Source organism: Delphinapterus leucas, chromosome 9, assembly GCF_059928025.1.
Source record: "Delphinapterus leucas isolate spDelLeu-1000000601 "Yukka" chromosome 9, BTC_Dleu_Yukka2, whole genome shotgun sequence".
Taxonomy (NCBI): domain Eukaryota; kingdom Metazoa; phylum Chordata; class Mammalia; order Artiodactyla; family Monodontidae; genus Delphinapterus; species Delphinapterus leucas.
The window spans coordinates 95,921,326-95,944,492 of record NC_143137.1 but is presented as its reverse complement, the minus strand read 5'-3'; the positions used below and the strand labels follow the sequence as shown (position 1 = coordinate 95,944,492).

Below are 23,167 nucleotides of genomic sequence, written 5' to 3'. Positions count from 1 at the left end.
GGAAGGAGCTCATAATAGAGGACTCCCTTCCAATCCCACCATATACACAACATCACCTTCTTTGGATGAAGACTGGCCTTTGGTGAGGTTGGTGGTGGTTCATATCGCTTGCCCCACAATCTCTTCTGTTCCACATTGTTGTACTGTATCCACTTTTCATCGCCCGTCACAATTTGTTTTAAAAATGGAACGTTTTCATTACGTTTAAGTAGAGAATCACATGTGGAAATACGGTCAAGAAGGTTTTTCTCACTTAACTTAGGTGGAACCCAAACATTAAAACGATGAACATAACCAAGCTGGTGCAAATGATTTTCAACACTTGATTTGGATATTTTGAGTATGTCGGCTATCTCCCGCGTGGTATAACGTTGATTGTTCTCGATTAATGTCTCAGTTTGATCACTATCAACTTCAACTGGTCTACCCGACCATGGAGCATCATCTCCAGCATGAAACTTCGCAAACCACTTCTGACATGTTCGATCAGTCACAGCACCTCCTCCATACCTTGCATAAATCTTTTTGTGTGTTTCAGTTGTGTTTTTACCTCTCTTGAAATAATAAAGCATAATATGCCAAAAATGTTGCTTCCAAGATTAAAATGGCTACACAAAAATTCACCAATTTTGATGTCTTTTTTAAAATGCACGCTGATATGATGGCTGTCACATACAATCTAACAACATGGTTTCGAATGAAGTTAAAGACAACTAAGTGCTACTAGAGCCATCTTACAGAAAAAACGGAATGAACCTTTTGGCCAACCCAATACATGAAAAGCACCAGTTCTTTTTTTTAAGTAGTGAAAAATTTACTGTGGTCCCAGTCATCTTCATTAATCCATTGATTAAACAGATACTATAATTTTAGTTTTTTTTAAAAAGTGGATCTTTTATTTTTAAAATTTATTTATTTTTTGTCCATGTTGTGAGGCTTGAAGGATCTTAGTTCCCCAACCAGGGATTGAACCCAGGTCATCAGCAGTGAAAGTACAAAGTCCTAACCACTGGACCACCAGGGAATTTCCTGTAATATTAATTATTGATTTACTATATTAATCTATTTTATTTTTTATTATAGATAAGGTATTTCTATTTTATTTAAATACTGCAAAATGATCATAAAAATGTTTTAATGTTTACTTTTGAGAAAAGCAAAAACAATAAGAATTTAGCTGGGAAGGGACTAATAGAATAGAACTTAGTCATTTATTTTTATTTAAAAAACTTCTTTATTGAAATATAGTTGATTATATTAAACTATTTTAAATAGCAGTAACTTATAGGTAACAATTTTATTCCTTCCATGATGATTATTATTGCAATTAAAAAGCCTTCGGTAAATTTGTGGTGAATCGTGTGGTTCTAAATTTGATAGCTTTTATTATTATTACTATTACTGTTGGGGCTGACGACACTGATCAGTGTGGCAGGAAGGAGGATGGCATGGATCGAATTGTATCCTCCAAAGAAGCTGGTTGGAGTCCTAACTTCCAGTACCTCAGAATGTGACCTTGTTTGGAGTTAGGGTCTTTATAAAGGTAATCAAGTTACAAAATGAGATCATGGGGGGGGTCTAAGGCAATATGACTGGTGTCCTTATATAAAGGGGAAATTTGAACACAGACACACACAAACACACAGAAGGCAAGAACATTACCCGAGGATGAAAGCAGAGATCTCCAAGCCAAGGGACGCCAAAGACTGCCAGCAAACCACTGGAATCTGGAAGAGAGGGAGGGAACAAATTCTCTCTCTCGGCCTCAGAAGGAACCAACCCCACCATCACCTTGATCTTGGACTTCTAGCTGTGTTTAAGCCACTCCCTTTGTAGTCCTTTTGTTATACAGCAAACTCATACAGAGGGTGAATACACATTGGCTGTGGATTCCTGGCATCCTCTATGGTACCCCAGGTGGATCTTGGTTCCATTTCTTCTACCCTCCTGGCAAATTTCCTAATAGTTATGCCAGGTCCAGAGGCCCAGGACCCCAAGGGATATTCTGTGACAGGGCATACCTTCTGTCCCCAAGATAAAGCTTAGTGGCTTGAGCAAATTACCTCTTCTGGTCTCAGATTCCTTGTTTCCAAGATAAACTAGTCAGACAAAAGTATCTAAGGGCCTGTTCCCAGCTATAAACGTGATGATTCCTGTGGCACTAATAAAGGTTCGCTTGACTTTCCATAACTCCCTTCATTTATTCTGCTAGAGAATAATCCTCTATAAACATATTTAAATCACATCTTGCATATAAGCTATACATGTCAATTTTTTTTACAGTATATAATTAATGAGCTGTCAGCACAGTGTATTGGAAAAGTATGGCCATAGAAATCAGGAGATCTGAAATTTAATTTTGATTTCAGAATAATGATCAGATTAAAACACAAGATAATATCATCTATTCCTCTTTGTCAATTATGGTCTAAGATAATTTTTTTTTCTTATATCTTAAGAGAAAAATTATTTTCAGTTTGAATGAGTCTCCCATAAACCCAACATGGGTATAAAAATGCAATAGTGAGACTTCTCAGGTTTTTCTTTCTCTCAATGCTACCCATACTTCTTTTCTAATAATAAAATATTTTTCCTCAAAGAATAAATGAGCTTCTGACCACCCAGTGAGAGCCGCATGGTTTTCTTTTTGAGACTTGGAAGGAGGTAATAAGGAGAGAATATCACTGTGGCACAGGGAATCAACACTTTTGCCTAGAGCTAAACCTTGTCTTAGGGTCACGCCGGGTGTCAGGCTGTGGCCTGAAGCCTTTGTAGAAGCATCTCAGACAGGGAGGAATTCAACAAGCCAGTGTATGCCTGATTTGAAATAAAGCACACTCACAAAATCTCATAGCTTGTGTGCCGTTCTAATAGGCATACAGCAGGAACTCGTTACAAAACTGTCCCTTTATTTGTGGATTTGTGAGCACATCACTTACGCTTTTTTGATAATCTTCCCGGGGAGTACTTACCGTAGCAGCTGGTAGTCTTCTGTGTTGTTTCATTGCGTACACCCGGCATGAGCATGATGCAAACTGTTATGCATGACCCTAGCCTTCTCTTTGCAATAAGGAGCACACACAATGCCATACCAAAGTGTTTATTGACATTCCTTGAAGGTGGCAGGATGGAAGAGAAAGCTCGGCCTGAGTATTACGTGACATTTCTCTTGTCAATATAAGCAAAATCAACCCAAGAACAAGGACTTCTCCTGCTATTGACTAAAACAAAGACTTCGAACAAAATCGTTATAGACATTTCCTTAGGTAAATTGAAAGCTTCAGGAAGTAGGTTAATGGAACGATATTTACTCTAAATATTACCTCTAGGCACCTTTTTTTTCCACTAGAACAAAGGGACTACATGTCACTAACAGGAAAATAACACTTTCTCTTTTGGACTTTACGATAGCTGGAACATCCATCCCAGATTTTGATGATATAGTATTGCAGTAGTTTTAAGAATGAACACTGAAGTACATAATAATAATAATAATAAAGCACCACATTTGTTATGTAAAGTTCTAACTACTTTCATGTGAAAGTGTTTCATCTTGACTGGGGAAACATTTGTGGGAACTGAGAAATTTTCTGAACCCAAATTTGGGACACATGGTTTGACACACAGACTGATGGTGCCACAGATGTAACATTAGAACTGTTCTGGAAGGTCCAGCTCGTGGGCTGGCCACACAAATGCACTTACTGTTAAAGCACACATGGTCATGTATTAGAAGAGAAAAAGATTGAGATTCTGCATAAAGCCTGCCAACAAATCATATATCACTTTTTCTTAATTTTCTCACTGCATGACAATTGTGATAGCAGTAAAAAATTTTCACAACCACGGTCAACTTATAGACATAGGGATGACAAAGAAATTAGTAGCTTTATAGTACTTCTCCTGATTCTGCAGAATCCATTTCTGTTTTTAGGATTATCACCTTCATATGATAGAATAAAATGAGATATCCATGAAATTATCATAAATACTTCATAGTATTTTTGAAGCATTTTTCTAATGGAAGCATAAGTATTCTCTTATTTATTGTTCTTATTTGTCTCCCAATCAAAGGTAATACACTCTTACTAAAAATAGCTCTAGGGCTTCCCTTGTGGCGCAGTGGTTGAGTCTGCCTGCCAATGCAGGGGACACGGGTTCGAGTCCTGGTCCAGGAAGATCCCACATGCCGTGGAGCAGCTGGGCTCATGTGCCACAACTACTGAGCCTGTGCACCACAACTACTGAAGCCTGTGCGCCTAGAGCCTGTGCTCTGCAACAAGAGAAGCCACCACGATGAGAAGCCTGCGCACCTCAACGAAGAGTAGCCCCCGCTCGCCACAACTAGAGAAAGCCCACGCGCAGCAACAAAGACCCAATGCAGTTAAAAATAAAATAAATAAATTTAAAAGAAATAGCTCTAAAAGATCTTGTTGTAGGGAAATAGTGGTTTATAAATGATTAATTTTATACTATGCCTCCATGGAGAAAACTAATACTTTAAGTTAAAAGGAAATTTACACAAGGTAACAAATGGGTGAGATCTATCTTGTCCATTATGAATTATATGATTTGGGGTGGTTTGCACCTCCACCTGGTGAAATTAATAGCACAATCGAGTCCTATAGCTGTTTTGTTATATGTGTAAATATATATATATATATATATATATATATAATGTTATACATAATTTAAAAATCAGCCTCATATATGAGGGAATATTAACTGAAGAAACATCATCTGGGACAAAGAGAAATAAAGATTTTTCCATAGCAACTCTCTGTCCTCCTCTTCTCTTTGTTTTCCTTCCTTAGGGATTCTGTGCAAGGCTGTAATGGAAATTGGGACCCTATTAAGCACACTTCACACTCTTTCAGGGACTCTGACACCAGTATGTCTTTCTGGAATTTTATACTTTCATGAAATAGGGCTCCTGGATGCTTTGTGGGATATATCTGAGCCATGGCATTGGGTGGGGCAGTGGGAATAAGGAAAAGTTAGTTGAAAATCATTCATGCCCAAGTTTTCCATCTATATATAACTTCTAGGCTACCTTGGTCCTTCTGTATGTGGGAAGAATAGTCATCAATTAATCTAATTAACAGATTAATTAGATATTTGTGTAAATTGTGAAGCTCCCCGGGAGCAGGTTCCATCCTTGGATCAGCTTTCTCCCTTGCCAATGTTCTAATATAAGTACTGAAAAGAAGAACTGAATGCTTGAATTGAGTATTTACATACATCTAACACCAAATTCTAAAAATGAAAGATGCCCCCTGTACTAGAGATGCTATTCTATATAGGATGGTGAAACAATTTGCATCACCCTTATGTCCTGATTTCATAAACAACAGCTCCACATGCTGAAATGTGTCCTGAATTTTACAGATCCCTCATTCTGTATTATGTAACTTACACATTCCATCATCCTATCTTGGTAAATATTCTTTTTAGACAACAACAGAAGGGCAGATTTCTGTAACATACATATTCCCTGATTGACAACAGGTACACAGCAGCAAGGGGTGCTGAGCATTCTAATCCCTGCTAAAGGAAGGTTTCCTTGTACAGGAAGCACAATTAACACATTGTCTGGACGCAAACCAATATGAACTCTAGACCTGGCTCTGGATGAAATTAACTTTCCCACATTTCTCACATTTCTCCCTTGCTTAATATACTGAAGGACAACAATGTGACATTTCAACAGCTCTTTTCCCAGTGAAGAAAAACACTTTCATTAGTGACATATTTCAGACGACATGATAACAAGGTTAGACAAATAGCAAATGACCATCATGTTTGGGTTTATGGCAAATGTAATTGAGAGGTTAGGCTGTCCCTGGAGCCTGCAACTGTTGTTCTGAAAACACTACGTTTTCTGAGACGTCTCTTTACTGAATGCTAAAAGAAACTGGATCCCTATTTTAACACAAATCAGTGTGCCTTTGGGGAGTTAGGTCTTTGCTCCAGGAGGACCACTATGGAGGAAGGAGATGTATTATATTGCCCTTGATCCCTAACAAGCACCATCGCTCTCTGCGGCTTCCGATTTAGTGCGGTCCCTGTGGACAATCAGATGTGAAGGAATTTGAACACCATGATGAAGGAAAAAAAAAAAACCATGAAAAAATGAAAACACTATCAAAGTTGAAATAAAAGTTTGTTTGCCAAACAGGTAATTACTTGGCTTGAACAAAAGTCATGAGATTATCAGGACATTTTTCTTCCTCTGGGAAGGAGACCTGTGGCTAGATGGAACAAAGCAAAAGAAAACAGTACAGGACTCAAGTATTCAGACCAACTGAATATGTCCTTCTAATATGCCCTAATGCCCTTCTCCCCTTTCTCCTGTTTGCTTCAACGCGTTCTATACAACACAATGGGGGTAGAAGCCTCGTTGTTTAGGCTACATAATGAGATCTCCTTCTTGGACTTGTGCACAAGATCGTGCTTCTTGGGTGGTGGGTGTTCACGGGGGGTACACCGCCCTCCCCCCACCCCAGGACTTCTCTGAACTCAAGTCGAGCCACAATCCCCACAACCATTGGGATGCCCTGTGTTGCATCAGCAGGAGGTGTTTTTCTTGCTGTTATTATTGGTTGGAAAGTGTAATATTTGCACCATATGTCTAGGCTAGTTCCAGGTGATGGGACCGATGCCACATACGAATCATGAGTTGAATGTATCAAAATTGTGGTGTTGCCACTGCTGTTTTTGGATGGATTGGATGCCCAGGGAAAAAGTAGAGTGGGAGGAAAAGAAAGAGTTGATCAGCTCCTAATCTGGCGTTTGTTGTTAGAAATTATTAAAAATGGTGGCTCTGCTCAGAAGAGATGGGTGTAGAAAAGCTCGGAATGCTTAATGCTCAAATTTCCCCTTAAATCATAGAAATGGAAGTAAACATTTATTACCATTTGGTCAAGTGTAGCATAACTTGCATTCATATTTCATTGTCAGTAATGGAGGTATGTGGAGATATACACAGACCTTGAGACAGCTGTTTGTTTGTTTGTTTGTTTTTAAATATTGCATACAGGCTAGCAGTTCATTGAAAGTAGAGGAGATAAGCCTGAAGGTAAGATCTGAGAAGAAGGCAATGCTTCATGCACAGCTCGTCAATCCTGATTTGGTTTGAAAACGAAAATCATGGAATACCAAAATCAAAGGAGAGTTGATTCAGGGAAAGGGAAAGGATGATGTCACTGGCCAGGAAAAGCTTTGAGTTCCTCATTCAAGTCCAAAGGTGCTGGTTTCTTCTACTGCCGTTAACAGCTTTTCATACAACATGGAGTACGAGGGATAAGGTGGAAGATCCAATCGATTGAAGCACGTGTGTGCCCTGAATGGGGGAGAAAAGGCTGGTCAAGGTGTTTGTTTCAATGGTACAACTGGCTTGGCTAGTTCTGTGATCAGTCTGAATCTGTGAATCAAAAGTGAATCTAAAGAGGGTAGAACCATGTTTTAGGACCACCATAACACACTTGCAAACTAAGAAGCACAGACTTGGGTTTCCCTGGTGGTGCAGTGGTTAAGAATCCGCCTGCTAATGCAGGGCACACGGGTTTGAGCCCTGGTCCGGGAAGTTCCCACACGCCGCAGAGCAACTAAGCCCGTGCGCCACAACTACTGAGCCTGTACTCTAGAGCCCTCGAGCCACAACTACTGAAGCCCGCATATCTAGAACCCGTGCCCCGCAACAAGAGAAGCCACCGCAATGAGAAGCCTGCGCACCGCAATGAAGAGTAGCCCCTGCTGGCTGCAACTAGAGAAAGCCCGCACGCAGCAACGAAGACCCAATGCAGCCAAAAATAAATAAATAAATAATTTTTTAAAAATTAAAAAAAAAGAGAACCACAGCCTTCCAGACAGGAATAGACCAGTTGAAGGACTGGAATATCTAGAAACTGGAGGGGTGGGTTTGCATTTGGAAGCAAACCACGCTATACTAGCACTGCACTAGCAAACCAGCGACATTTTACAACTGAGAGATGAAGTTGGATGTGGCCACCAAAGGAACATAATTAGTATTAGAGGATTATGCTCCCAAGTCTCCTTGCCCAGCTCTGATTTCTGGGCCTCTGTAAACCCTGTGCATTGACCTAGAGGTGCCAACAGATGCCCTGGAACTCTCGAGATCCAATGCCCCATCAAGGCAGGTGTGATGGTGCAATGACAGTCTGACTCCTTTACCATTGATAGTGGGGCCTGCTTAACCTGAAGCAGAGATGCTGCATTTCCAAGAACAGCTGAGCTTGGGGGATAATCCTCCCTGGATGCCTGCGGCATCCCGGTGCCACCTGCCCTGGGTTCAGCTTATTCTGTTATGTACTTCACCCTGCGGGCCCATCTATGTGGGCCAGTGTTTGGCCTAGACAAAGAACGGCATTCCCTGCTATGTGCCAATGCGTGGACTAGGACCAGACCCTGCTAACCAAGTTAAGAGGGGCAGAAAAATGCCAAGTGTGCTTTTGGAACTGGCTGAATTAGCCAGGGGCAGGATACGGGCAGACAGCATCTTCTTGGTTTTCTTTATCTAATCATTTTAACTGTCACTCCCAAGTGGAAATAATATAGAAAAAACAAATTCTATTTAGAAAATAGTTGGGATCAGATTAATTCTGTAAAAAGATAATTTCTGGGAACTGAAAACACTAGCAAATGGCCCCTCTTCAAGACCTAGTCTGAACACCCAGAGTTTCTTCAAGAGTTGTTCTTGGTGCATTAATCTATAGGCCTGGTTAACTCTTAAATAAATCCTAGTTTGTAATCTAGAATGAATGAACACAATCAAATCACGATTTGATTCCTCATTCCTAAGTCCTCGCCGCTCTCCACGTGTGGTCCTGACAGCACGGAGGACCTGCTTACTTCATTACCTGGGCACTGGACCCACTGCTCCCAGGTGGGCTGGGGTTGTGGACAGAATTTGGAACCAGGGTTCGGAAGACCTCTATTCTGGTCACGGTCCAGCCACTGACTAGCTTTATAACCTTGGGAAAGTCAACAAATCTTTCTGAGCCTCAGTTTTCTCACTTATAAAATGGGATAATAATACACATTCCGTGCACCTCAGAGGGCTGGTGTGAGGACAGCACATAAATGCCTTTCGTAAACCGTGAATCATCATTTAAGCATCAGGGTCTCTTAATAATAATGCGACCACCATCGCAGTCATGACTTCAGGAACTGTGTCACCCTCGTGGGGACTTCAGACCCTTGGCCTCTTCCACGTGACTGCAAGCAAATGAATCAGCCTGATCTCGTATTTGTGAAGTTGATATTTTGGAACTCCACTGGATCTGTTCGGTTGTGTCGCGTCAGATTCCACTCTGTCGGTGTTATTCTAGGGTTCCAGCATTTTGAGATCATTTTGGATGGATTGTGCCCATCACAGTACTACGTGTGATACTTCTAAGCTGTGTCATCTACACAGTCGATCTCTCTGTCTCCTCGAGGTTTTCCAAGTTACCGATTAAAATGTGCACCAAGACAGTACCGAAGCCGGTCCTGCTCCTCTGCAGTAGAGACCACTCTAAGCTTGGTTACAAGCAAACGATGGAAAGAGGCAGCACCGCTACCGCGTGCGGCTGTGAGGCCAGCTCTTTAAGTGTGACTCCTTTCCAAGTCATCTTCTCCCACCGCCCAACTACGGCCTCAATCTCCGGACAGCTTCTCACTCTATCACTGCTGAATCTACTCTTTTCCAAGTTTGTCAATGACCTCTCGATTCCCCAAGCCAGAGGCACATTTTCTATGCCCACCTCCCCAAGCTCTTTGAAAGCATCTGAAAGCTCTTCCTCTGAACATCTCTCTTCCCTTGGCTTTTTTTTTTTTTGCAGTACGCAGGCCTCTCACTGTTGTGGCCTCTCCTGCTGCGGAGCACAGGCTCCGGACGCGCAGGCTCAGCGGCCATGGCTCACGGGCCCAGCCGCTCCGCGGCATGTGGGATCTTTCCGGACCGGGGCACGAACCCGCGTCCCCTGCATCGGCAGGCGGACTCCCAACCACTGCGCCACCAGGGAAGCCCTTCCCTTGGCTTCTTGGTGGCTTCTCAGTGGCTGTCAGTTTCTCTTAGGGACTCCCAATGGCTCCCTCATGCCTCCTTTGTAGCCCGACAGCCTACAGAGCAGGGCTTCCCACCTGGCACCACTGACACTTTGAGCTTGATGACTCCCCACCGGGAGGGACTGTCCTGTGTCTTGTAGGTGTTTCGCAGCATCCTCGGTCTCTACCTGAGAGAAGCCAGGAGGACTCCTCCCCGACAACCAAAAATGTCTCCAGACATTGCCAAGTGTCCCCTGTGGGGACAAAATCACCTCTTTCCTGCCCTCCCCCGCTTGAGAACCATCCCTATAGAGTAAGCCAACTACCAACCTAACCAGGACTCCACCTTCATCCTGGGCTTGGGCTCAGTTTACATCTGCACTGAAGCATGTTTGTGTTAGAATTTTAGTCCTGTTAATCCGCCCATGACTCATAATTCTGTTGCCCCTGGTCCCTACTCTAAATGTAAACCCCTAAGCTTTTCTCCTCTCCTTCATCTTATCTCCATGCTGCCTGTGCTGGGTCTACCCAGACCAGCTCCCGAGTTTTCTTTCCTCCCAAGCCTTTCCTTGTCAAGTTCCACAGTAGGGCAACTCTCCCACCTCCTGGTCTGGATGTGGCCTCCAAGCTCTGGATGGGTTCTCAGCACTCAGGAGTGGAGATGGTCACCGTTCACCATGCTACATGCTGGGCTGTGGATGGATGAGCGACTTTTCCACTCCCCACTGCCAATTCTACATCATTACTTTTCAATCTTTGATCAAACATTTCTGTTCCTCTGAATCTCATGCCATTTAGATATTTTTTTCCCCCAAACTACAGGTTTTGTCCGGCATTTTATTTCAATGAAATAGGATAGGGTAGGAAATAGTGTATTACCTGCAGGTAATAAGGATGAAGTATTGTTTTGAAGAACATGTGTTTCAGATACACACACACAGGAGTACCTGTGCATGTATTGTGTTGGGATGTGAAGGGTCCTTCTCTCTGTGGGCTGTAGTTAAGACACGTTTGACCATCAGTGATTTAGACATACCTTCTGACCTTCTGGGTAACACATTTATTAAAATCTCTGGTACTTGGCTTAAATGCTCTCCATTTTCAGGTCTTCCCACCAGGCTGTGTAGCATCTGAGTCCATTTGGTTGGCTGTTCAGTGCCCTGGCCTGCCAGCTCCTTGACCCCAACCTCCATGACCATTTCACCCCTCTTATGCTCCAGCGATGGTGGTTTATGAAGTTTCTTCACCAGGCACTGTAAACTTTGAGCCTAGAAACCTCTACCCTCAGAGTCCTTTGTCCTAATCCCCACACACTCTGGAAAGCACGGACTTGGCCTGATGTATGGTTTTGCTGTGACGCTCCCTCGTCGGGGAGGCCAGCTGCCTTTCTAGAGGGAAGGTCTGAGGAGAATGCAGCTCGTCAGAGCGTGGGTTGCACACGGGGCTCACGGTCTCTGGGGAGCCCCGGGTCACCCCGAGGGTGCTCGGTGCTCCTGCTTGCCTCAGGCTTCTATCACCTGCCATGTGGCCAGGCCAGGTCTTTCTGAACTACCATTATTGGAATTCAGAGGTTATTTCTTTCTCTCCACACATAGGTGACACTTTCTAGGTTCTTGGATCATCAGAAAATGCACAAGGGAGACTAGTCGGGGCTTACTACTCAGAGGGTCGTCTTCACTGTCCCCTTAGAGGCATCTCAGCACTTGATTCTTGGGGCCCTCCTGGCCTACGGCGAAGTCCCCGCTTCCCCCAAGAACCCTCTCTGGGATTCGCGGGGCAGCAGCCTTTTTAGGAGCGCCTTGGCCCAGATGTGCTGAGCCTGTTCATACACCTGACGTCCACCCTATAAGTTCTCTGTGTGGGTTGACAGGATTAATGCACCTTTCAAAGCTTCCCAGAGCATATATGTAATTAGACTCAATCTCTGACCCCAAATGACAAAAGCAATGACTTCTCTTTCCTAAAGAGCAAAACAGACTCCTCAGCGGGTCTTCTCTCCGTGGCCCACCAAACCCTATCAACTGCGTCCCCTGCGAGTGTCGCACTGGACGTCTTGTCCTCCAGGCCAGCTTTGTGATCTTTCCTGAACACAGCTGACCCTTCCCACCCCCAGGCTTTGCTCCTGCTGTGGCTTCAGCCCAGAATCCCCTCCACCCTTCCTTGCCCCTCAGGGCTCACCTACATGCCAGCTTCTCCGTGTCATCGTCTCCTGTCAACTCAATCAGGTTTAGGTCCCTGTTCTACAAACTCACAGCGTCCTGCTTTTATCTTCCCTTCTTAGTGCCCCTCTGACTCCACCTGGGGTCGTAGCGACTTACTCTTCTGCTCCGTTCCTCCCTAGACTGTAAGCCCCTCTGGGCAGGTTCATTGCTGTAGCTCAGGCCCTCCTTCAGGTACACACTGAGGTGCCCACTATGAGAGAATCATCAAATGTGACTCAAATTCACTCCTCTAAAGTAAGAGCAAAATGTTTCCCAAAAACCTCATCCTCCAAATCTATCATTCAACTCGACAAATGGAAATCTTGCCTTTTTAGCCTTATTTTCTTGCCAGACTTCGTTCAGCAGGTTCAGTGCTCAGCAGAAAAATGCAAATGAGCACTGAGGGTCTGCTGATCGAAGTGGGTGAAGCCAGGGCTGAAAAGTGCCCCAACGCTTTAGGCTGTTATTAACCAGCTGGGCATGCACTCTGCTTCCTGGGCCTGCTAATACGCACCGTCATCAGGTGAATTATCTCCGGGATGCTAGAAAGTCTAGGAAAGCTAGATGAAAATTATAGTTCAGTCAATCCTTCCACAACAGGGATTTAGCAAAGTGTCTGGGAGGCCACGCAGAAATACAGCTGAATTAAATACGAATCTTCTGTTATAATTAGAAAATATCACAGTAGAAGAAAATAATGTGGATCAATCTTAAGTTTGCTGAGCGGGTTTTATTACTCTAATACCTATACAGAAGTATCTCTTTAGTGCTCCTTATTTCACTAATGAGGAATATGCTACCCAAAGTGGCACAGAAGGGACGGAGGAAGTGTTGGGATGAAAACTCATGGTGCAGGGAATTCATTCCGTTAAACTGCCTGGAGCCCTAGTGCCTCCTTTTTTTGCATTATCTTACAATAATTTCATCAATAGCTTACTGTATAGAAGCCACTATAGAGACCGGAGATATACACGTGGTCTTGTCTGCACACATTTTGAAACACAGTAGGAAAAATGCAACATGTACATGCTAACTATTCCAGGGAATATCAAGTGTATCCAGTGCTATGTCATAGTGAGACAGGCTGGGACCTGGGATCCTTTACTGCAGTGCTTGCACCTGGACAAACATCTCCTTGAGCAACAGAATACAAAGAAACTCGAAGGGACTAAAAATAACTGCAGGCACGGGCAGTTAGGGGCAATTATGAACAATAAGATACAAAAAGGCCACAAACCAACTGCCACTTCTGAGATGCCGGGAGCAAAAACGGGGGACTGTGCCGTGATCCCTGCACACAGCACCACCAAGGGGGTGTGCAGAGCCCCGAAGCACCCCCTCTGGCCCCACCCAGCCATTGGCCCCCACCCTCACCCCATTTAAGAGAACAGCTCACCACCCTGCCTTGGGGGCAAGTCCCAGTAAACACTTTCCTGAATTTGTCTGGCCTCTTATCAATTTCTGTTGATTAAAGAATCCAAGAACCCGGGTGGGTAACAGTAGAAGTCCAGACACAGTGCTGGCAGGGCCACTTTGGACGCTCCCCCAGATGAGGCATTCCTCTTTAAATTAAATTGGGCTACGTAGGACTGACACATGGACCGTGATACCACTAGCCCAAATACCATCAGTCAACAAAAAATCACTAAGAATATCGTCTAAATGCACCTCCCGGAGACTTCTTACCCACACCTTTCACTAATGACTCACAGAACAATACTTTGGGTGGCAGGAAAGAATTACATCCCAACGGATAAGTGCCCAAGCTCAAATAACAAAGGGTACTTGGCCTTCTTCGGCAGGTTTCCCAAAGGTGGGCAGGAGCTCCATACCTGGGGAGAGATGTAATTTTCCCCCATTTCTCTATGCAAAAACGCCGAAGCCCGTTGCTCCCTCGAAGGGCTGCAAAGCCTTCGTAGGGCACGCTTGACGTTCCCGTGACGAACTGCAGTAATCTGAGTCTCTGCTCGTTGTTGAAACGTTCCACCGCAGCCCAGAACCAGCGGATCACGAGATGCCCATCGTGATAACCTGAGTGGAGCAGGAGGGAGACCGAGAGGATGTGTAGAGGGGAGGAGGGAGTGGGGGGGAGATGAAATACACATCAGGTGTGCCAAGAACTGAACAGCAGCTCTTGATCTGCTGATTTCTCTCGTGATGGCCTTTCGGTAGGTCTAAAACAATTTGTATAACTGACTCCAATTTAAAAACATATGCCTATTTAGAAAATAGGCACTTTGTAAAAAGGCTGTATGCTGTGAGGGATGTCCTCAGAGATGTTTGCTTTCTATTTAAACAACTGGGACCCCGGGAGTCCTTTTCCTGCCTGATATAAATGTAGACAAGGAGTGACGAGGCCTGGTAGAGATCTTTGGGGTTCCGAAGAGACAAAGCTCTCTACGAATACGGTATTTCCTGGTATTGTCTTTGTTCTGACGTCTTAGCTCTTGGGACCCACATACTGTGGCGCGTCTAGGACTTAAGAAAGGCTGGAGGTGAATGTGAAACTTGGTCAACGGAAGATGCCGGGCTCTCCAAGTGCCCTTGGAGCCGCTGCCCCCAGATCAGCCCCGGGCCGCAAAGAGTTGGGCCCATGGAAGTAGTATGGGGCCTCTCACAGGACAGTAAGGAAACCAAGCTTGGAGCAATCACTTATGATAAAGTAGATGATTCCCCACTGACTGCAAATGCACGAAACACTCAAAGATGCAGAAATCTATGTGGACTGGGGCAGAAAGAAGGAAAGCTTCATAAGGGAAGGGAGGTGTGAGTTCGGCATGTGAAGGGCTTGTGGGAGTGCAGGAGGGGAAATAGAGAATGATAAGAATGCGGAATCAATATGCAGGGAATAGCAAGCCGACTAGACCAGCATAGACCAGCATAGGGGTCCTGCTGAGGACTGAAGGGACCTTGCTGGGGCCTCAGAGGCCTTAATAGCTAGGCAGAGACACTGTGACTTGACACCTTAGGTTGGTGGCTTTCCTACCAAGCCAGGAAGGGCCTAGTGGTCCCACAGAGGTTTCCTCCTACACGGCTGAGTGTACCGGGGAGACGAGGTAGGCTTAGATGATGGGCCCTTTGTTCACCCTCTATTATATTGATAGGGGTTTCTCTGTAATATTTTACATGAAGAAAGGATTTTCAGCTTAAAGAACGTTCAAAGGTTTCTAAGTAATAAGGAGCTTGATTGTTTTGTGGGGCGGGAAATGCCCTGATCAAAATAAATGTTTCAGGAAGGCTGGTTTGGCAGCGTGAAGGTGAATAGCTAGGAGGGGTCAGACATTAGATTTGGAGACATGACAGTGAGAACCGTGTTGCAGCAAACCAGGATTGATGTGAAGAGGGCTTCACTTCTACAGGGAGCAGGACACCCTTTCCTGCCAGCAAACGACCCAGCTCTGGAGATGGCCCGTGGACGGTGGCGTTCTCTGGAACGCATCTCCACCGAGTTATGCCAGAGATGGCCAGCAGGGATTGGAAAGTCTAGGTTGGAAGCTGGCGGAAGGCATGGACCAGAGCCTACTTTGCACACGTACTGAAGTAAGGCCAAGTTTTTTGTAACCTTCAAAAAGTGATATTATTTTATATTTATATTATCACTACATATGGAATATATATATATGAACAGTATTCAGCCATAAAAGGGAATGCAGTAGTGAATCATACTACAACGTGAACAAACCTTACTAAGTGAAAGAAGCCGGACCCAAAAGGCCACATACAGTATCATTCTATTTACATGAAGTATCCAGCACTGGTACATCCACAGGGACAGAATGCACACTGAGGTTTGCTGGGGTGGGAGGACGGGGGAGAAAGGGGGAGTAACTGCTTCCTGGGTCCAGGGTTTCCTTTGAGAATGAGGAAAACGTTTTAGAATTAGCCAGAGGTGATGGTTGCATCACATTGTCAGTGCGCTAAATGCCACCACGTTGTTCCCTTTAAAATGATTAATTTCATGTTATGTCAGTTTCACCTCAATAACATTTGTTAAGAAGTGACAGGACTGTGTCTGTGAGAGCTGATCCGTCCACAAGCCCCGCTCGCTCACCTCCCCGGTACTCAGCGTTGTTCCGCCAGTCGACCAGGTCGATCTCCGCCGTGCCTGCGATCACCAGCTCCAGCTCCCTGGCATCGAACACGGAGACCAGCCTCGAGTCCACCACCTGAAATCCACATTAGGCCTCAGCCTCCAGGCTCAACCTCCTTGAGAGGTTACATTCATTTTTATTTCTGTGGATTAAGCTGGGAGGCTGACCATTGTTGACAACTTTTCCCCCCAATGTGCTATTGTGTTTAAGTTCAGAATCATGAGCATTTTGAGACACTACCCCTTCATGAGCTGGGAACTCAAAAAAGGTCTGCTGCTTTTCACTACTGTGATACTCCCTCTCGGAATGATGTTATGAATAAGCCTGACTTGACCTTCCAGTGTCATATTTAAGTTTCCAAATAACATTGCCTTTTGAAGGCAGAAAGTCCAACTCCCTGGACTCCTCTCCTCTACATAAAGGGATCCTCTCCTCTACATAAAACCAGGACTTATTTCCTAGGAATGGACGTTATATATTAAAATGACTGTCATTTCCTTCCTTTCTCTCCTTACTTCCTGTCTTCCTCCTTCAAAGATCTGGGAAGATCTGCTTGGTTAGGGTTCTAAGCTCCGGCTTTACATCTTGTTGCCAAATACATCATGTACAACTGAACACCTGCAGTGGGCGCCTCCTTTAATCAAACCAGTGGACCAGCCAGTCACCCACGCTGTTCTCCATCACAGCAGCAAAGAAAACCTTCCAACACCCAAACCCTTGTTTCTAAATTGCAAAAGTTTAACCATGTCAATTTTGGGTGCAACAAAGGCTAGCAGTTGTCACTGTCTTTTTTTTTTTGTTTTTTTATTACTATTGATCTCTGATGCTTTCTTTAAAAAGCTTTTTAAATTGAATGAAAGATTCTTTAAATTCTATCGTGCTTTAGAATTTTCAAAAGTTTCACACACGTGATTTCACACAATCCCATAATACGTCACTGTCCTCCTGATTTACCATCTCAGCATGGATCATGTGGCACAAAGTGACACTCGGAGCGTGTCTCCTTTTATCGTGTTTTGCTTTATTGCATTCTACAGATACTGCGTTTTCTTTACAAATTGAAGGTTTGGGGCAACCCTGCATCTCAGATGATGGTTAGTTTTTTCAGTAATAAAGTATTTCTTCAATAAGTCATGTACCTTGTTTTTTCTAGACACAATGCACACTTAACAGACTACAGTATAGTGTAAACATAACTCTTATAAGCACTAGGAAACCGAACAATTCATGTGACTCGCTTTATTGTGACATCGGCTTTATTGCCATGGTCTGGAACTAAACCTGTAGTATCTCCGAGGTCTGCCTGTGTAAGAAAATAAAAATCAAGCGAAAGCGGACAAGGCCCTCCAGTGCCTTCATTTCACTCATTTTTATTTCACTGAGTGAAAGGAGATGCAACACGCACATGTCTTGGCAGGAGGTGTCATGTGTTTTCACAGGTGGCACAGCAGGGCCACACCAATGCCAGTTTTGTGAGACCACGAGAGCTGGGTTTCCCAGAGAACTCTGACCCCTCACCCTCTATCCCCAGGAGGCCCTCTTTGCACGCTGGTGAGTAGAGCTGAGCCCTCTTCCTGCCTTGCTTGTCCTCTCCCTTCTCCTAACAAGCTGTGTCGGGGGCGAAGGCCTGGCGTGCCTGCCGAGCCTGGGTCTCACCTCGTAGAAGCCCCGGACCAGGGCCTCGGTCTGCTGCACCGCTCCGCGCTCCACCCGCCACCTCACCATCCTCTCGATGTACTCTTTCTTGTTCTTTTCTGTCACTTGGGTGTTCGCTCCTCCAGACTTTAACTCCCTCTCCGTTACCTTGTGGGGAAACAAAGATCATGATGCTTGTTGACTTAGCTTATCTTGCAGTGAGACAGATCGATTTTAGGAGGATGAACTCTTTGCAAAAAGTCGTCTTCACAAGCATTTGGCATCATTACCTTCTTGGTTCTTTTTCCTTTCCTGGAAGTTACTAGAACGGTTCTGGTTGTTCTAAGCAGATACTTTAGTACCTTAGAAGCATTTTTGTTTTATAAAGAGAAAATGTGTTTCTTTAGCTCAAGAGGCTTAATGGAAATAAAAGAAAAATGCCCCTGGTTGTCCCTAAATGGGCTGGAATGTCCTTATCCTATAGTCACATACTTGATTGCCCCAAATCCCAATTAGATCAAATTCTTAACAGCCAAATTCTTCCCCAACCACAGCAGATCATTGGCAGGAAAATAGTGGAGGGTGGGAGGATACTTTTGCAGCCAGGTATAAGAGTGGCTGAAGAGTGACAGCCTGACCTTGAGAAAGGAAACAGAGATTGAAGTTGCCAGGTAGTATGAAGATGCATGTTTGTTAGGACAAGCTAACAAGAAAAGTGATGATCTGCGCTTTATTGTTTCGAAAGGCAAGAAGGCACATGACATATTAGACATTTTTATCAAAAAGAGTTGGTGTGTTAAATTAGGAAGACGGTGGAAGAGTAAGACGCGGAGATCACCTTCCTCCCCACAGATACACCAGAAATACATCTACATGTGGAACAACTCCTACAGAACACCTACTGAACGCTGGCAGAAGACCTCAGACCTCCCAAAAGGCAAGAAAGTCCCCACGTACCTGGGTAGGGCAAAAGAAAAAAGAAAACACAGAGACAAAAGGATAGGGACGGGACCTGCACCAGTGGGAGGGAGCTGTGAAGGAGAAAAGGTTTCCACACACTAGAAGCCCTTTCGCGGGCGGAGACTGCGGGTGGCGGAGGGGGGAGCTTCAGAGCCGCGGAGGAGAGCACAGCCACAGGGGTGCGGAGGGCAAAGCGGAGAGATTTCCGCACAGAGGATCGGTGCCTACCGGCACTCACCAGCCCGACAGGCTTGTCTGCTCACCCGCCGGGGTGGGTGAGACTGGGAGCTGAGCGCAGGGAGAGGACTGGGGTTGGCGGCGTGAACACAGCCTGAAGGGGTTAGCGCACCACGGCTGCCCGGGAGGGAGTCCGGGGAAAAGTGTGGACCTGCCGAAGAGGCAAGAGACTTTTTCTTCCCTCTTTGTTTCCTGGTGTGCGAGGAGAGCGGATTAAGAGCGCTCCAGAGATGGGCGCAAGCTGCGGCTAAAAGCACGGACCCCAGAGAGGGGCATGAGACGCTAAGGCTGATGCTGCCGCCACCAAGAAGCCTGTGGGCGAGCACAGGTCACTATCCACACCTGCCCTTCCGGGAGCCTGTGCAGCCCGCCACTGCCAGGGACCCGGGATCCAGGGACAACTTCTCCGGGTGAGCGCACGGCGCGCCTCAGGCTGGTGCAACGTCACGCTGGCCTCTGCCGCCGCAGGCTCCGCCCCGCACTCCGTGCCCCTCCCCCCGCCCCCCCCCCCGGCCTGAGTGAGCCAGAGCCCCCGAATCAGTGGCTCCTTTAACCCCGTCCTGTCTGAGCGAAGAACAGACGCCCTCCGGTGACCTACACGCAGAGACGGGGCCAAATCCAAAGCTGAGCCCCTGGGAGCTGTGAGAACAAAGAAGAGAAAGGGAAATTTCTCCCAGCAGCCTCAGAAGCAGTGGATTAAAGCTCCACAATCAACTTGATGTACCTGCATCTGTGGAATACATGAATAGACAATGAGTCATCCCAAATCGAGGAGGTGGACTTTGAGAGCAAGATTTATTATTTTTTCCCCTTTTCCTCTTTTTGTGAGTGTGTATGTGTATGCTTCTGTGTGAGATTTTGTCTGTATAGCTTTGCTTCCACCATTTGTCCTAGGGTTCTATCTGTCCGTTTTTTTTTTCTTAAAAAATTTTTTTTCTCTTAATACTTATTTTTTTATTTTAATAACTTTATTTTATTTTCTTTCTTCCTTCCTTCCTTCCTTTCTTTCTTTCTTTCTTTTCTTTCTATGTTTTCTCCCTTTTATTCTGAGCCGTGTGGGTGAAAGGCTCTTGGTGCTGCAGCCAGAAGTCAGTGCTGTGCCTCTGAGGTGGGAGAGCCAACTTCAGGACACTGGTCCACAGGAGACCTCCCAGCTCCACATAATATCAAATGGCGAAAATCTCCCAGAGATCTCCATCTCAACACCAGCACCCAGCTTCACTCAACGACCAGCAAGCTACAGTGCTGGACACCCTATGCCAAACAACTAGCAAGACAGGAACACAACCCCAGCCATTAGCAGAGAGGCTGCCTAAAATCATAATAAGTCCACAGACACCCCAAAACACACCACCAGACGTGGACCTGCCAACCAGAAGGACAAGATCCAGGCTCATCCACCAGAACACAGGCACTAGTTCCCTCCACCAGGAAGCCTACACAACCCACTGAACCAACTTTAGCCACTGGGGACAGACACCAAAAACAACAGGAACTACGAACCTGCAGCCTGCAAAAAGGAGACCCCAAACACAGTAAGATAAGCAAAACGAGAAGACAGAAAAACACACAGCAGATGAAGGAGCAAGATAAAAACCCACCAGACCCAACAAATGAAGAGGAAATAGGCAGTCTACCTGAAAAAGAATTCAGAATAATGATAGTAAAGATGATCCAAAATCTTGGAAACAGAATAGAGAAAATGCAAGAAACATTTAACAAGGACCTAGAAGAACTAAAGATGAAACAAGCAATGATGAACAACACAATAAATGAAATTAAAAATACTCTAGAAGGGATCAATGGCAGAATAACTGAGGCAGAAGAACGGATAAGTGACCTGGACGATAAAATAGTGGAAATAACTACTGCAGAGCAGAATAAAGAAAAAAGAATGAAAAGAACTGAGGACAGTCTCAGAGACCTCTGGGACAACATTAAATGCACCAACATTCGAATTACAGGGGTTCCAGAAGAAGAAGAGAAAAAGAAAGGGACTGAGAAAATACTTGAAGAGATTATAGTTGAAAACTTCCCTAATATGGGAAAGGAAATAGTTAATCAAGTCCAGGAAGCACAGAGAGTCCCATACAGGATATATCCAAGGAGAAATATGCCAAGACACATATTAATCAAACTGTCAAAAATTAAATAGAAAAAAAACATATTAAAAGCAGCAAGGGAAAACCAACAAATAACACACAAGGGAATCCCCATAAGGTTAACAGCTGATCTTTCAGCAGAAACTCTGCAAGCCAGAAGGGACTGGCAGGACATATTTAAAGTGATGAAGGAGAAAAACCTACAACCAAGATTACTCTACCCAGCAAGGATCTCATTCAGATTTGATGGAGAAATTAAAACCTTTACAGACAAGCAAAAGCTGAGAGAGTTCAGCACCACCAAACCAGCTTTACAACAAATGCTAAAGGAACTTCTCTAGACAAGAAACACAAGAAAAGGGAAAGACCTACAATAACAAACCCAAAACAATTAAGAAAATGGGAATAAGAACATACATATCGATAATTACCCTAAATGTAAATGGATTAAATGCTCCCACCAAAAGACTTAGAGTGGCTGAATGGATACAAAAACAAGACCCGTATATATGCTGTCTACAAGAGACCCACTTCAGACCTAGAGACACATACAGACTGAAAGTAAGGGGATGGAAAAAGATATTCCATGCAAATGGAAACCAAAAGAAAGCTGGAGTAGCAATTCTCATATCAGACAAAATAGACTTTAAAATAAAGACTATTACAAGAGACAAAGAAGGACACTACATAATGATCAAGGGATTGATCCAAGAAGAAGATATAACAATTGTAAATATTTATGCACCCGACATAGGAGCACCTCAATACATAAGGCAAATACTAACAGCCATAAAAGGGGAAATCAACAGTAACACATTCATAGTAGGGGACTTTAACACCCCACTTTCACCAATGGACAGATCATCCAAAATGAAAATAAATAAGAAAACACAAGCTTTAAATGATACATTAAACAGGATGGACTTAATTGATATTTATAGGACATTCCATCGAAAAACAACAGAATACACATTTTTCTCAAGTGCTCATGGAACATTCTCCAGGATAGATCATATCTTGGGTCACAAATCAAGCCTTGGTAAATTTAAGAAAATTGAAATTGTATCAAGTATCTTTTCAAACCACAACACTATGAGACTAGATATCAATTACAGGAAAAGATCTTTAAAAAATACAAACACATGGAGGCTAAACAATACACTACTTAATAACGAAGTGATCACTGAAGAAATCAAAGATGAAATAAAAAAATACCTAGAAACAAATGACAATGGAGACACGACGACCCAAAACCTATGGGATGCAGCAAAAGCAGTTCTAAGAGGGAAGTTTATAGCAATACAATCCTACCTTAAGAAACAGGAAACATCTCGAATAAACAACCTAACCTTGCACCTAAAGCAATTAGAGAAAGAAGAACAAAAAAACCCCAAAGTTAGCAGAAGGAAAGAAATCATAAAGATCAGATCAGAAATAAATGAAAAAGAAATGAAGGAAACGATAGCAAAGATCACTAAAACTAAAAGCTGGTTCTTTGAGAAGATAAACAAAATTGATATACCATTAGCCAGACTCATCAAGAAAAAAAGGGAGAAGACTCAAATCAATAGAATTAGAAATGAAAAAGGAGAAGTAACAACTGACACTGCAGAAATACAAAAGATCACGAGAGATTACTACAAGCAACTCTATGCCAATAAAATGGACAACCTGGAAGAAATGGACAAATTCTTAGAAATGCATAACCTGCCAAGACTGAATTAGGAAGAAATAGAAAATATGAACAGACCAGTCACAAGCACTGAAATTGAAACTGTGATTAAAAACTTCCAACAAACAAAAGCCCAGGACCAGATGGCTTCACAGGCGAATTCTATCAAACATTTAGAGAAGAGCTAACACCTATCCTTCTCAACCTCTTCCAAAATATAGC

At 44.1% G+C, this 23,167-nt stretch overlaps 1 protein-coding gene across 1 annotated transcript in view; it reads right to left on the bottom strand.

The window, feature by feature from the left end:
• Positions 1-6,951: 6,951 nt before the first annotated feature.
• HECW1 (HECT, C2 and WW domain containing E3 ubiquitin protein ligase 1) overlaps positions 6,952-23,167 on the bottom strand; it is a 434,660-nt gene continuing 418,444 nt past the window's right edge. Inside the window, exons 26-29 of the mRNA XM_089917097.1 lie at positions 17,996-18,142; positions 16,300-16,414; positions 14,081-14,279; positions 6,952-7,342 (exon numbers count right to left, since the gene is read on the bottom strand). Of these exons, the coding sequence (XP_089773223.1) occupies positions 7,231-7,342; positions 14,081-14,279; positions 16,300-16,414; positions 17,996-18,142 (573 nt within the window). The 3' untranslated portion in view covers positions 6,952-7,230. The remainder of the gene's footprint in view (positions 7,343-14,080; positions 14,280-16,299; positions 16,415-17,995; positions 18,143-23,167) is intronic.